This window comes from Amblyraja radiata, chromosome 19 (assembly GCF_010909765.2).
Source record: "Amblyraja radiata isolate CabotCenter1 chromosome 19, sAmbRad1.1.pri, whole genome shotgun sequence".
NCBI lineage: Eukaryota > Metazoa > Chordata > Chondrichthyes > Rajiformes > Rajidae > Amblyraja > Amblyraja radiata.
Genome location: NC_045974.1, coordinates 4,461,956 through 4,476,637, shown reverse-complemented (window position 1 = coordinate 4,476,637; position 14,682 = coordinate 4,461,956). Strand labels below are relative to the sequence as shown.

The 14,682-nt window shown below is 38.9% G+C and overlaps 2 protein-coding genes across 4 annotated transcripts in view; one reads left to right on the top strand and one right to left on the bottom strand.

The window, feature by feature from the left end:
• ttc38 (tetratricopeptide repeat domain 38) overlaps positions 1 to 14,682 on the top strand; it is a 105,526-nt gene that overhangs the window by 19,582 nt on the left and 71,262 nt on the right. The gene's annotated exons all lie outside the window — the stretch shown is intronic.
• Positions 1 to 14,682, bottom strand: part of mkrn1 (makorin ring finger protein 1) — a 47,359-nt gene that overhangs the window by 13,281 nt on the left and 19,396 nt on the right. For all 3 annotated transcript variants that reach the window (XM_033037500.1, XM_033037499.1, XM_033037501.1), the window contains one exon: positions 8,057 to 8,301. In XM_033037500.1, the coding sequence (XP_032893391.1) occupies positions 8,057 to 8,301 (245 nt within the window). The remainder of the gene's footprint in view (positions 1 to 8,056; positions 8,302 to 14,682) is intronic.

Sequence of the window (14,682 nt, the reverse complement as noted above, 5' to 3'; positions counted from 1 at the left end):
CTGAAGAATCAAAAGTAACTCAGTCTTAACTTCATTTCCACATGACACACACAAATGTAGTCATAAAATGAACTCAAAACTGATCCTTAAATCCACAAGTTCCCAAACAACTTTCATAGTATTTACAAAGCTGATACAGTTAAGTCAATCAGTAATTTGTGGATTGTATAATAAAATTAGGAAAAGACTTGGAACCGTAGGTGTTTTAACATCTACTAATACACACCAAGTTAAAATGGTTATCCAAAAGGGTTAAATCTAAAGGAAAAGCTTACTGTATATTTGGCAAATGCTTTCTTACCTCATGAGGCTCATACATTATTCCTCAAATGTAGAAAGCATATTTGAAATTAATGAGCAGCTGAATAGTTCCATGATAGATCACTGGGACTGGAAAGCAGGCTAGAGAATTCTTTGGGCAATCACATGGAGTTGCTGGAGGGGCATTTGGCCGAGGTATACATGATAAAAACTATTCTCTGTGCACTATTCTAACTGAAGCACGTCGAAATGCTCTGACAGCATTGCAGTATCACAAAGAGATTTAGAATAATCAGTAACTTTAGCAATTGTTTCAGAACATGGATCCTGAATTTGAAAAATATTCCTGACATTTTTAAAAACTAAGTTTATATCAGAATTTTGTACGGCATTATCTTCACCTCAATTCCCGGTACTTACTGACATTTAATTGTTTGAACGAGTAAAGGAACAATAAAACTATTACTAATCTGAACTATAGAATTCAAATTGTAAGCAGCCTTCAATGGCACACATTTCATATTGATTAATTACTCTGTTCAACCTTGCACTAATTGATTCAAACCGTTCATAAGGTAAAAAGTGAATTTCATAAAATTTAACACTGAAGTATGGAAATACCAATGATGAGAAGATTTCATTAAAGTGACTATGCTTATCTCATTGTCGACCATTAAAAGAATGCCATTTGATTTTTAATTTTGGTCAATTCATAACCAACGACCATTAACAAGCAATATGCAAAGCAAAACTAATTATTTAAATTTAATTAGGCTTACTTCATTCTCATTAATTGTTATCCAAAAATACTCGGCTCATTTCAGAAGCGCAGATAGAGAAGGGCCTGGAATTTCCTTCCACAATTGCAATGTCACTTACGTCCAAAAATACAGCGCATTTTGTACTTCATTAATTGTTTGCATGGCTCCGTATGGAAATGGGAACTCAAAGCCCATAGATGGTCAAGTACTGCTGAATAAAATGTCAACAATTACCCACAGTGCTACTGACCCACTGATTTGCATCAAATTATTCCTGTCATATCACTAACTTCAAGTTTCCGTTAATGGACAATCCATTTGCCCAATACCCCTCTAAACCTCTTAGCCATGTCACTGTCCAATTTAAAAAAAACGTATAATTATACCTGCCTCATCCATCTCGCGGGGAAGATTGTTCCCTATGCCGACCTCCATCTGTGTGGAAACACACCCCTCAGGTCCTCTTAAAGCCGTTACTCTCTCACCATACACCCATTTCCTCTAGTTATAGATTCTCCTACCCTGGAGAAATCACCCGCATCCATCTCCGCTCCTCATTATTTTATAATAGTCACCCCCTGGCCTCCCCCCCACTCCATAACTAATCATGTCATCAACATTCTCTTCCAAATAATTTACATGATACACAATACATGACCCGGCATTGATTCTTGTAGCCCTGGACCATGCATTCTAACTTTCTGGACCAGCCTCACGTGCTAAAGTCCACCTAGACAATGCCACCTGTCCACTTGGTTATCTCCGCAAAACACTCAATCAACCAGACATGATCTCCCACGAATGAATAAGCATCCAAATATTTCCACACATTGAGGCCAAAGGTTACATTAAAATAACTAACCTGGACAAACACACAACTGATAAACGGAAGGTTGAGAGGAGGAGAGAAGGCAACCATAAACCTGCAGTATGCAAAGTCAGTGTAGGATTGGTGAGAAAACACAGAGAAACTGGAACAAACCATCAAGTCCCTTGAGACATCTCTGCCATTCATTCCAATCCTGCCTGATCTACACTTTCCTACTTTGGTTCCATGTGCCTTGATATTAATCAATACATAAAAGACAACCACCACAATTGTAATATATTGGATCTTGTCTTGTAATGTTCACTGCAGTCTTTAAGAATTATGTATTTCTATTATGAAAAACCTTTCCTCATTACCTACCTAAATTAGAAGATTATTCCCCTCAATTCTCCTTCAACGTCTCTCCCTCATCCTTGGCTTCATATCCAAAGTTCCACAAGAAATGCAAACTATGTCTAAGCAACCTTTCTTCACCACTAGCCCTCCGGTTATATTACAAGTGTCCATAGCGCTGGGGAAGGGGAGCAGATGTAATAGATAAGAGAATGTTTGCCTCGTTAACCCAACACCAGAAAAGTTCAGGAATCAGTCCCGGTTACTAATTTCTTTATATCAAGGAACAAATCCCTCCTCTGGATTGAATGGATTTTGGAATGTTATCCCAATGGTACAGACAGATCAATTAGAGCACATTCAGCCTAAATCTTTATTCTACTTAGTTTTTAAATTTCAAAATAAAGAAAATTTAGAATAGAATTATTTTGAATAGGATATTGAAAATTAGATTTAAAAAGTTACTGCTGGCTCAAAAGGTTGGGTGACATTCCATCTCGCATCAAACAGCTGTAGGTGAGGCCAGTTAGCATAGTCTCTTCCCTCCTCCCTCAGCAGCTGCAATGCCTGTATTAATGCCCTCAGTGAGTTCTCAGACAGGGGTATGTATGCCCTGCAAGCATGATTTGTTGAAAGGCCAATGTCTGATGTTTCACTCCATTAAATTGTTGATGGCCTCTTTGTAAAAGATCATGAGTAGCAATGTTTTAATATAATTATCCTATTTGAAGGTTTACCACATCTTTTCAGTTAACAATATCCTTTTAGATGGCACCAATTTATCAATTTAAAGTCGCATATTTCCGTGATCGATTCCAAAGGCCAGGAAGACACACATGACAGTGGGATATACAAATCAATTAATGATTCGCCAAATCGTCTAACTTGCTAATTTGAACTATAGTTTTGTTGATTTAGTTGTAAGTTGTTCATTAGATACATGTGGAGCCATCATTTCAATGTTTGAGGCATAACCTTCCAGAAATTTCCTGGCCCAGATTGAAAATGGACACAAGATGAGAGGTGCTGATACATTCGTTTGCTGCTCCCATTGTGGTGAAATCATATCATTGCTTAACCAGACAAATATTTGTTCTGACTTCACAATGAAGAAACTCAGCACCACAAGTGATAGCTCAAATATTGATATTAAAGCTGCTGTGTGAAGGGCATCCTAGATTTTGGGCTTGTGATCGCATTCCAATCCCTCCGTTGAAAGAACGGGATAAGTTCCAAAGATCCAGGATCTTTCTCAAAATTCAAATCAAATAGATTCAAATAATCAAGGTATGTACAAAATAATAGTGCACAGGCATGCACGTTATGCACAAAATAACATTCTCATGTGACCAATCTCACATTTAAGTGAATTCTTGCCTCAGACCTGAAACATGTAAATGGTTTGAGCTACAAAAAAAAAATCTACAGCTTCATATCAGTGCAGAATGATCCCAAAATACACAGTCTAACAATTAATTTTCTACATTCAAACACTATTATGCGAGCGACCAGCTGATCAAAATCTTAAATTAAGCCAAAAAAACAAAATACATCTGTAACGCCCATCACTGCATGTATGGATTCCGTGACTGTAAATGGCTTCCAATACCCTTCCTATTAGTCAACTATGTGAGGAACCGTCTCTTAAAAATGAAAACAAAAAACAATTCACAGTAACTTAAGCTTTTCACAAACTCGCAAGAAATGTTTTAAGCAATATTAAAGACAAAGCATGTTAATATGCAAAAGGAATCACATTCAGTAGAAATCTGAACAGTGCTTTCTTTACAGAAATGAAAGGTTACTTCATCTGAGATGAAGAGTCCAGAGGGAAGACTGATCAATCACCAACACACACTACTTGTCAATATGTGTAACTCACTCTCTCCATAACACACAATTTTAACACAAAGTGGACTGCATATAAGGGGTTTATAATAAAATGAAATGACATTTTAACAACTAAATGCATGGAGATATTCTTATGACATGCATCTTTTATACAAAAAAATATTTTAAACTGCAAAGCATTTTAATAAACAGCATTAACTTACACAAAATAAATAGCAATTTATATGCACTGCAAATTATGTAAGATGCACTTCAAGACCAAGTTGACATACAAGGTGATTATGTATTTTATACTGCAGAGTACCACACCTTTCAGCTACACCTGGAATATATGGAAACCTGTAATAGGCCAGATATAGAGAAACCACACTTGAAGATCTATTCAGAGGAAGATAGTGGGGTAATGTGTGACTTAACAGCAATAATGCACATGATTCTAATAGATGGCTTGATTGCAGTCTTCCATTTCAATCCAGTTGTCTCCTGATTTACAGCTCCTTGCAACCAGGGGGGTTTGTAAATAAATGCTTCCTACACCAGTTGCCAAATATATGTAACCAGTCAAAAGGTGTTTGTGCAATGATTCTAATGGAAATCACTTTCATGGAAAGCTGACGAGTGAAATTATGTCAATTCGTCGAATGAAGTACAATCCACCATTAAAATCAAAAAACAAATTAAGTTTATTCTGATTCCTCAAAGTCTTGCTAAAGAGAAAAAAAGTTTCAAATCCCAGACAAACTTGCATAACCAAAGTTAAAAAAACAATAGTACTCAATTGAAAAATTTAAAAATATCAAAAATACAAATTTAAGATTTACTCCCACTTTGTGACATTTTAACACTGGTGACAATTGAAGTCTCACCTTTTAGGATTTCTTCTGTGACTTCTACAGGTACAGACTATATCGCCTGCACCTTGACTAACCATATTTTCCCCACTCAATACGTGAAATGGAATAATACAATTAAGAATAATAATACACCTCATAATTTGCAGTTTTAGATCATAGTCAAAGTTAACAGAAAATTTCATTTAAAAAGTTGTTCTTTAAAATAACCACAAATGCCTCTGCACATTAAAATTCTAAATCTATATAATCACATCAAAATTGACACAAAATGAATGTGAAGATGACATGTACAAGGCAACTGCTATTAATAGCAATGGTTATCAACTTTCAAGTATTCAATAACAATAAGATCAAGCTGGGTATCTTCATATCCAGGCTGCCAAAGAATTCTTTGAAGAAACCTACTGCCTTTTGGCTGGTAAAACATGGAATATACAAAGACATAAAAGGTTTGCAATTTGTTTTATACAGAAGGAAACTTCAAAGAAAAATATAACTGCATGCCCAAGTTCATATAGTTATAAGAGCGGGTTGCCTGTTAGCTATCTGAAAAGCTAATTTTCGGAAAATTCATAACTCTGCCATCGTGAAACTCGGTGAACAGTGGAAACACTGAGCTGCAGTTTCCTCTGCTGGTTTCAATAGCAGCAGTTTAATAATCAGGTCTGTTTCAGTACCTGATCATCCACAAGCAGTCTCACAGGACCAAGCACTTGAAAATCCCTTTGGGAACAAGGAAATAGGTTCATTTATCTTTCTTCTGAGAAGTTCATTATACACTAATATTGCTGGACACAAATGAGAAATGATTAGCACATGTTGATGGACTTTTAACAAAAGCTACTGGCAGAAGGGATTTAACTTGCATTGCTAACATCAGATTATTAATCTTCAATACCCAAGACATACAATTTATAAACATGTAATCATTGTGGTTATGGTTCTCAATTTGTATTCAAACATCGTAAACTATTTTCCTTACTTTTGCATTTGGTTTTACTATAAGCCTCATTGTTACAAATGTGGAACTGTGAAGATCTAAGGTGGATCTCAAATGTCCACGTTCATTTATGAGGTAGCGCTAAACCTTGGGTGAAAGGCCATGAGAATCAACAAAAAATAGAATTTACACTGTAGCGTTCTGGGAACGGGTCCACCTTAAATTAAAATATGTGCCAGAAATGTTCTGGAGACAGAGAGAGAGACAGAGAGAGACAGACAGAGAGACAGACAGACAGAGAGACAGACAGACAGAGAGACAGACAGACAGAGAGACAGACAGACAGAGAGACAGACAGACAGAGAGACAGACAGACAGAGAGACAGACAGACAGAGAGACAGACAGACAGAGAGACAGACAGACAGAGAGACAGACAGAGAGAGAGACAGACAGACAGACAGACAGACAGACAGACAGACAGACAGACAGACAGACAGACAGAGAGCGAGAGAAAGAAAGGGAGATAATTACTGACAAGGGATCGTTAATCTTAGTCTCTTCCCCTCTCCACCCATGCTTGCCCCGGGTACTTCCAGCATTTTGTGCATTTCAGATCGCCAGCATCTACAGTGTTTTGTTGTCAATTACATGTTAAAGGATAAATAATAATTGGTTGATTTCAGCTTAGGAACCATTAATAAAGCAACTTCAAATTCAATAAATACTCTTCAATTTTTAACAATAAATATTACAAAAAGTGTTGGCCTGTAACAACTAAGTACCAAAGCCAAAATACTGCTGCTGTAACCTGGCTTTATAACACAACCACCAAATCATGAACCAGTTACATTGTGAAAGTGACAAATGCAAGTTTGTGATTTCATCAATTAGGCCAGATAAACGAGGTCACCTCATCTTTTTTTTCTCTTTAAATCAGCTGATCCAGCCATTGCAGCATTTTCATTTGGCAGCTGATAAGTGCTTGGCGAGGGAAAGTAGAATTTAAACACTGCCCGTTAGCCACTTTATCCAGAGCCTAACATTAACCTCTAGAATATTTCACTAGATGACATTGTTTCCAAGAGAGTGTCAGGTTTAGCTCTTAGGGCTGAGGGAATCAAGGGATATGGGGAAAAAGCCAGAACGGGGTACTGATTTTGGATAATCATCCATAATCATATTGAATGCAGTGCTGGCTCGAAGAGGCAAATAGCCTACTCCTGCACCTATTCTCTATGTTTCTATAATCTGTCTACTTTCAAGCTGCTTAATTAAAATGTCACATGGCCAGAGTTCATGAGAACAGGAACCATTTCAACAAATGCTGCAGGTACATTTATTTTGTACTTGTGAACAACAGCCAATAATCAACAGGTGGTTTCACTGACTGCCATTCGCACACCTCCCCTCCACACCATCCCTCAAAGTTCCCAGGAAATATGCCAGTGCATTCTGTTCCATTAAGTGCAGCCAATATTCTTTTCAGGTGCTAAACCAGTTCTGCATACCTTAAGACATGACACGACTGTACTAGCTTTAATTAACATGCTTCTACTCTGCGTCACATTTGCAAAGTGCATCGTGACATTTTTCTGAATTTATCTTCCTGAACATTGAGGAAAGAAACCAAAAAAACCTGCCCTGGACTTACAGCATTTATCTTTCCTTAAGTAAGCAAACTTTGCTTAGCAACAGGCAAAGATGGTTTTTAGGGTTACCCATTCATACTTCTATTCCTCAAAGCACGTGTCCTAAAGGTGTGGGCTCCCATTTGATTTGACTTCACACCATGGCTTTACCTTGTGTATACAACATTTTCCAAGGCGCGTAATGGAACGAAAAAAAGAATGCCATTCACATTAAACAATTTTGTATTATGGGGGAAAAAATACAGATTGGTTATTTCAAGAGAAACAATCACATAACCCATCATCCTTCACCCAATATAAATCAGATAGTTGTGCTGGTTTCATGTGAACATTGTCTCACAAAATCTCAAATAAAATCAAAAACTCTTCACAGAAAATCAAATCAGAACCATTTTTCTGGCCCTATACAAGAAGCCCTTGTTTGTTTTTGCATCGTAGATAAGGAACTGTTCATTGCAAGTATTGTAAATAATGTTGAATATTGAAATATACAGTAAACTGAGAAATACTACAGTAGGTTGTTTGTTTTTTTTATTTTGTTAAGTATCAAGCACGTAAACATGTCGAATCAGCTTACTTCGTCCACAGTATGGCTGTCCAGGTATAAACTCTGCAGCATTAACCCAGTCCTCCAGATTAGAGCTTGTTGTTGAAGGTTTGCATTCCTCAATCACTGCTGTTTTTGTGCTCATTTCACCATTTAATTTGGTAAGTGGAGTAAGTTTAGCAGCTGATGCTGTGGCAGAATCCTTCGGGATCAATGGTGTAGGACCACTCTGAACCTCCGACAATCCTTGCTTTGACGGCTTCACATGGTCATACCTGTATATCAATTAGGGATGTTACAATTAATGCAACATAAACCTGTGATAACAACTTTTTCTCGCAGGAACATAACAGGAGGCCATTTAGCTATTGAGCCGGTTCTAACCATTCAATTACATCAGGACTTTATCTTCATTGCTCAACTGTTCCATATTTCTCAAAACCACCTCCACACACCTATTGATTTCAGCTTTGAATGGATCAATTGGCTAAGACTCCAAATCATTCGGGGGGGGAGAAATCATATCCACTACTGAGAAGTAAATCCAACTTCATTCAAGAGCATTTCAACCTCCTACTAATATAACCCTTTAAAGCCCAGCAAAAGTAAGCACATTCAGATAGAACCTCCTCAGAGATAATTTAGCATTCCCAAGATTTGGTGCCGAGAGCAGCAGTTATTTAGTAGGAGAATTATCTGCACTGGCTTCTCTTTCCAATTCCCACTTATGCTTTGGAGTCAAAAGCTGCATTGCATTGCCACCCACTCCATCCTATCCGGTGGTAGCTTTCTGAAGCTAAACTAGACAACTTACAACATAGGTGCCATAAATGCCATAAAGCAACCTCCTCAAGCCCCAAATCCCCATCTCAACCCTCAAACTTGCACACAACCACAATTTCACTGCCCTATTCAAAGTCACATTAAGACCTATTCACCAAATCTGTTTGCTAACCTCCACTAGCTTGCAGTCCAGTAAGCTTTGATAACATTTTAAAACCCTATGGCTTTGATCGCAAAAGGATTTGAGAATCGGAGCAGGGAGGTTCTACTGCAGTTGTACAGGGTCTTGGTGAGACCACACCTGGAGTATTGTGTACAGCTTTGGTCTCCTAATCTGAGGAAATACATTCTTGCCATAGAGGGAGTACAGAGAAGGTTCACCAGACTGATTCCTGGGATGTCAGGACTTTCATATGAAGAAAGACTGGATAGACTCGGCTTATACTCACTAGAATTAAGAAGATTGAGGGGGGATCTTATAGAAACTTATAACATTCTTAAGGGGTTGGACAGGCTAGATGCAGGAAGATTGTTCCCGATATTGGGGAAGTCCAGAACAAGGGGTCACAGTTTAAGCATAAGGGGGAAGTCTTTTAGGAACAAGATGAGAAAAAAAATTTTCACACAGAGAGGTCAATCTCTGGAATTCTCTGCCACAGAAGGTAGTTGAGGCCAGTTCATTGGCTATATTTAAGAGGGAGTTAGATGTGGCCCTTGTGGCTAAAGGGATCAGGGGGTATGGAGAGAAGGCAGGTACAGGATACGGAGTTGGATGATCAACCATGATCATATTGAATGGCGGTGCAGGCTCGAAGGGCCGAATGGCCTACTCCTGCACCTATTTTCTATGTTTCTATGATGTCCTTCGCAACTTCCCACCACAGAACCAAGTGGGACATTTATCCTTTAACTCCAGCATTATCCACATCCCACTATTAAATGCCCCACTACCAACCATCAAGTTCCTCAACTTTCCAAACTCTTCCAACTTTCTTCTTGAAACTCGCCTCTCTGACCAAGTCTTTAGACATCTGTCCCAATACCTACTTCTGCAGTCTGCTCTCAATTTTTATTTGATATATGTCTCTTGTGACGCACCCCCACGACATTGTTACATTAAAAAGGTGCTATTATATTATCTGATTCAGTTCTGTACAATTAACATAATCTCCTTACTTTTTAATATCAAAATAAAGCCGACATTTCAATAGGTTTTGACATTCCTGAAAACAAATACACAGGTATGAAAACTGTGGACCAAACTAATCATGTTCTTTTGCCAATTAAAATATGGTGGTACAGTGAATAGACCTGAAGCCACATAGCTCCAGCAACCTTGCTTCTATTTTGATTTCTGTGGAGTGAGTGAGTTTCTGTGACCACCTGGATTCCCCCCCCGATAACTTTGGTTTGCTTCCATATCCCAAAGATGTGTAGGGTGATTGGCCACAGTAAATTTCCCTTTACGTTGGTATGTGGTACATGGATTGATGGGGATCCTGGAAAGAAATAAAATGGCATGAAACACAGGATTAATGCAAAGGGTGCTTGGAAGTCAGTGCATGTATATTCCTGCGAGCTCAGTGAGGTGAGGGGCATGTTTATGTGTTCTACGATTCGAAGAACATACAGCTATCAAGAGAGGCTCCTTGCCATACTAGTAAGATCCTCCAAGAAAGGCCTATCAGTTTAGAGCTATGCAAATTCTCGCTAGTTTTCAATCAGATAATTGTTCGCATGCTCATTTTTGTCTATGCTTTAAGAAACGCACACAAATTGACAAGCTTGCATTATCTGGACTATCCCCCTGTTGAAAATGTATTGCTATTTCTCATTTTTAAAAGTGAAAAAGGCACAACTGCTGTATCTAGCACACCTTAGAAAATGAATCTCTAATGCTCCTAAGTTGCTTATTAGACATTTCAACCCCTTGATATGATTTTCTGCTTGCAACATTAGGTCCAACTCATCCTTAACAAAAAGCGTATCACCAAGATATTTTTAAAAAACACTAAAGGAGTTGTTGATATAAAAAGAGTTTTTTTCATGAAATGAATCTGCCAGGACACGACACCAAATTTATCTCAGACTTTCGACCCTTTTCTACTGCTTAAATCGTGCTGAAAAATGAGAATGACATCCAAGGAACAATACTGTCTTGGCAGGTACTGCTGAAATATAAACAAGATTCACATTCTGCTGGAAGCGTTAAAACAGATCTTAGCTTGAAAGATTTTTTTAAATGTTTACTGCCATGGAAAAATAACAAGTTACCAAAAGCAACCAAAAGCAGTAGTTTGGCTGGTAATGGTGGGAGATAGCACATCTGAATGATAATGAAACTTAAGAGTATGAATGTTCATTTTTGAAAACACATTCACTATTTTCTACCAGCTGCAGTGCTCTCTTGGTTCTTCCAAAGGCACTTGGGTGCATCAATAGCAAATTTCATATCAAGAAATGTTGAATTATATTACAGAACTAATTCCACCGAAATCAGTTCCATAAAATAAAAACAAAACAGCAGGTACATCTATTGCAGGAGCATTGCCTGGAGACAAGTTCATAAACAACTAATTTCTCTCAAAAAAATTAATTAAACTTGGATTACCCCCTCTGATTGCTTCTCACCACCATGTCCCTAAGCTACGTATTTCACCGTGTCCCTAAGCAACATTATTTGAAAATACAAGGTCAGCTTCAATCCATGCACTGATTATGCTAGTTATTTCATCATCTTTCTTCACCCCTCCACCACCTCCAAGTTGTTTAGTCTCTTAGCCTTTCATTCAATCCAGGTTGTGCAACCATTCTTTCAAATAAAGAAATATTTTCACTGGCATTTTACTTCAAAATTTTATTTTTTGAGCTCAGGATCTCTCAGTTATAAATCAAACACACCTACATTTTTTGTTTAATGGTTACAGAAGATCGATCCAAGTCACATTTCTATAATCCCCATTGGTAACTCTTCCACTTCAGTGATTTATTTTGACTTTTAGTTTTAGAATATTTAGTTTTATGTCTGCAACAGCACAATGCAAGGATTGAATGAAAGATTCAATGAAGAATGAAAGACAGACTGAAGATAAACTGGTATTCTTGCATAAAGGGAATTTCTTTGAGGTATATTGGGAACTTGGTTGCAACAGTGGCACAACGGTAGAGTTGCTGCTTTACAGCGCCAGAAACCCCGACTACAGGTGCTTGTCTGTACGGAGTTTGCACGTTCTCCCCGTGCCTTGCGTGGGTTTTCTCAGGGATCTCCAGCTTCCTCCCACACTCCAAAGACGTACAGGTCTATAAGTTAATTGGCTTGGTATAATTGTAAAAGGTGTCCCTAGTGTGTGTAGGATAGTGTTATGTGCGGGGATCGTTGGTCGGCACGGACTCGGTGAGCCAAAGGGCCAGTTTCCATGCAGTATCTCTAAAATGATGAACTAAACAATTTGAAGGTAAGCAAACTGTGTTCACTCTTTGGTCTGCATTTTTCATCACTATAGCATCAGAAACCTAGGTACGTCTGGTATTGTTGAAGATAAGAAAGAAAATACAGGAACTTGTAAACAGTTCATTGATGAGATGTTCCTATAGCTGGCAGAGCCAGCATGCGTCACCAGGCTTATTTGGCATTGAACAAGTGGTCACAGGACACTTTTTTGAACTACTTCAAGTATTTGATAAATGTCCCTTCACTCTGCAATTAGGTGTGGAGTTTCAGGACTTGGATAAATATTACAGTGCAGCATGTGTAGGAAAGAACTGCAGATGCTGGTTTAATCCAAAGATAGACATAAAATGCTGGAGTAACTCAGCGGGGCAGGCAGCATCTCTGGATAGAAAGAATGGGTGATGTTTCATAGAAACATTTTTAAAAATAGGTGCAGGAAAAGGCCATTCGGCCCTTCGAGCCAGCACCGCCATTCGATATGATCATGGCTGATCATCCAAACTCAGTACCGTTCCTGCTTTCTCCCCATATCCCTTAATTTTGTTAGCCCCACGAGCTATATCTAACTCTCCCTTGAAAACATCCAGTGAATTGGCACCTTGAACTACCTTATCTCTGTATCTCCCTCTCCCTCGACTTAAAGTCTGAAAATGGGTCTCGACCCGAAACGTCACCCATTCCTACTATCCAGAGATGCTGCTTGTCCCACTGAGTTACTCCAGCATTACAGTGCAGCATCACTGGCTCAAAGCCTGAACATCAGGAATTTGGAGGCAAAACCCACAAAGTGCTGGTGGAACTCAGCAGGTTTGGCAGCATCTGTAGAGGAAATGGACAGGCGGCATTTTCGGTCGAGCCCCTTCTTCAGACTTGGAGGTGATGGTTTTCTATAAGCCTGCTATTTCCATCCTTCCAGGCTGTGCAATATCAGCCTAGTAACAAAGCTGACTTTAAACAGCTTTTAAACGACAGCAGACATCTAGGGCTGAAAAGCCAGCAGATAATGAAACAAAAAAGGATGTGGAACTAGTTGGACCAGGAGGAGGAAGCGCATTAACAGCCGCTGCCTTAAAAAGGCTGCCAGCATCATCAAGGACCCACACCATCCTGGCCACACACTCATCTCCCCGCTGCCCTCAGGTAGAAGGTACAGGAGCCTGAAATCTGCAACATCCAGATTCAGGAATAGCTGCTTCCCCACAGCCATCAGGCTACTAAACTTAACTCGTATAAATCTCTGAACATTAATAGCCCATTGCACTTTATGTGTGTGCGTGCGCGTGTGCGTATGCTATATTCTGTTGTGCTGAAGCAAAGCAAGAATGTCACTGTCCTATCTGGGACACATGACAATAAACTCTTGAATCTTGCCACAAGACTTAATTTGTGGTTATTTCCTGTTTCCTTGGACTGAGCTTAGGAAATGTGGCCACTTAGTAAATGACACATCCTAGCTAGACACAGATACAATGTGGGTACAGCCAGATAATGTCCAAGTAAACAGCTTGTATTGGATGGTATCATTATCCTAATAGTTTCCCTATTCTAAATGTGCATCCTTACTGATGCTTAGCAAGTCCACAGCTTTAATTCTGCAGCCCAAAGTACAGGTCTTAGCTGAAATGACAGGTGTGTTAATTAGGCCCAAGGTATATAAACAGTAAAACACTGCATTGGGACCAGAAATTAGAACAATGCTGTGGGAAATATAAAATCTGGAGGAGTATTGTGAATGGATAGTTTGGAACATGGCAGGAACACATGGAATACAACTTAGGATAGCAGTTCTCAAGGTGTCAGAAAAACTGGGAAATAACCCAAACTACCCAGCTCAGTCAGAAGGAGCAAGGCTGTCAGTGCAAGTCTTTGTACACATTGATAGTGTGGCACTAAGTGGCTAGCAATGTGAACAGCACAATCTCTATTTGCTGGTTGATTTGCCTACTCTGCTTTTAAAAGGACATATGTTTTAATAATACTTTTCATGTACAAATGCTAATCATGTATTATCTTTCAGCCGACGGTTTAGCACGCAACAAAAGATTTTCACGGTACCTCAGTGCACGTGACAATAAACTAAACTCAAACTCAGAGAACTTTATTGCCAAGTGCACTGATAGTTATAAAATGGAAAAACATGACAAGTCGTTTGCAACAAACTCTACTTATATAATAGAACGACCAGATAATTCCCCAACGACACCGATCTCAGTTTCTGAAGCGGATGTCTGAAGATTCTTCACAAAGTTGGTGTAGCAGACCGGATGCTTAAAACCTGCACAGACCAACTGGCTGGAGTTTGTGCAGACACCGTCAGCATCTCACTCAGTCCCCACATGCCTCAATGACTACAGTGGCACCTACGCCCGTTGTGATGAAGTGCTTTGTGAGGTTGGTTATGACACAATTCAACTTCACCTTT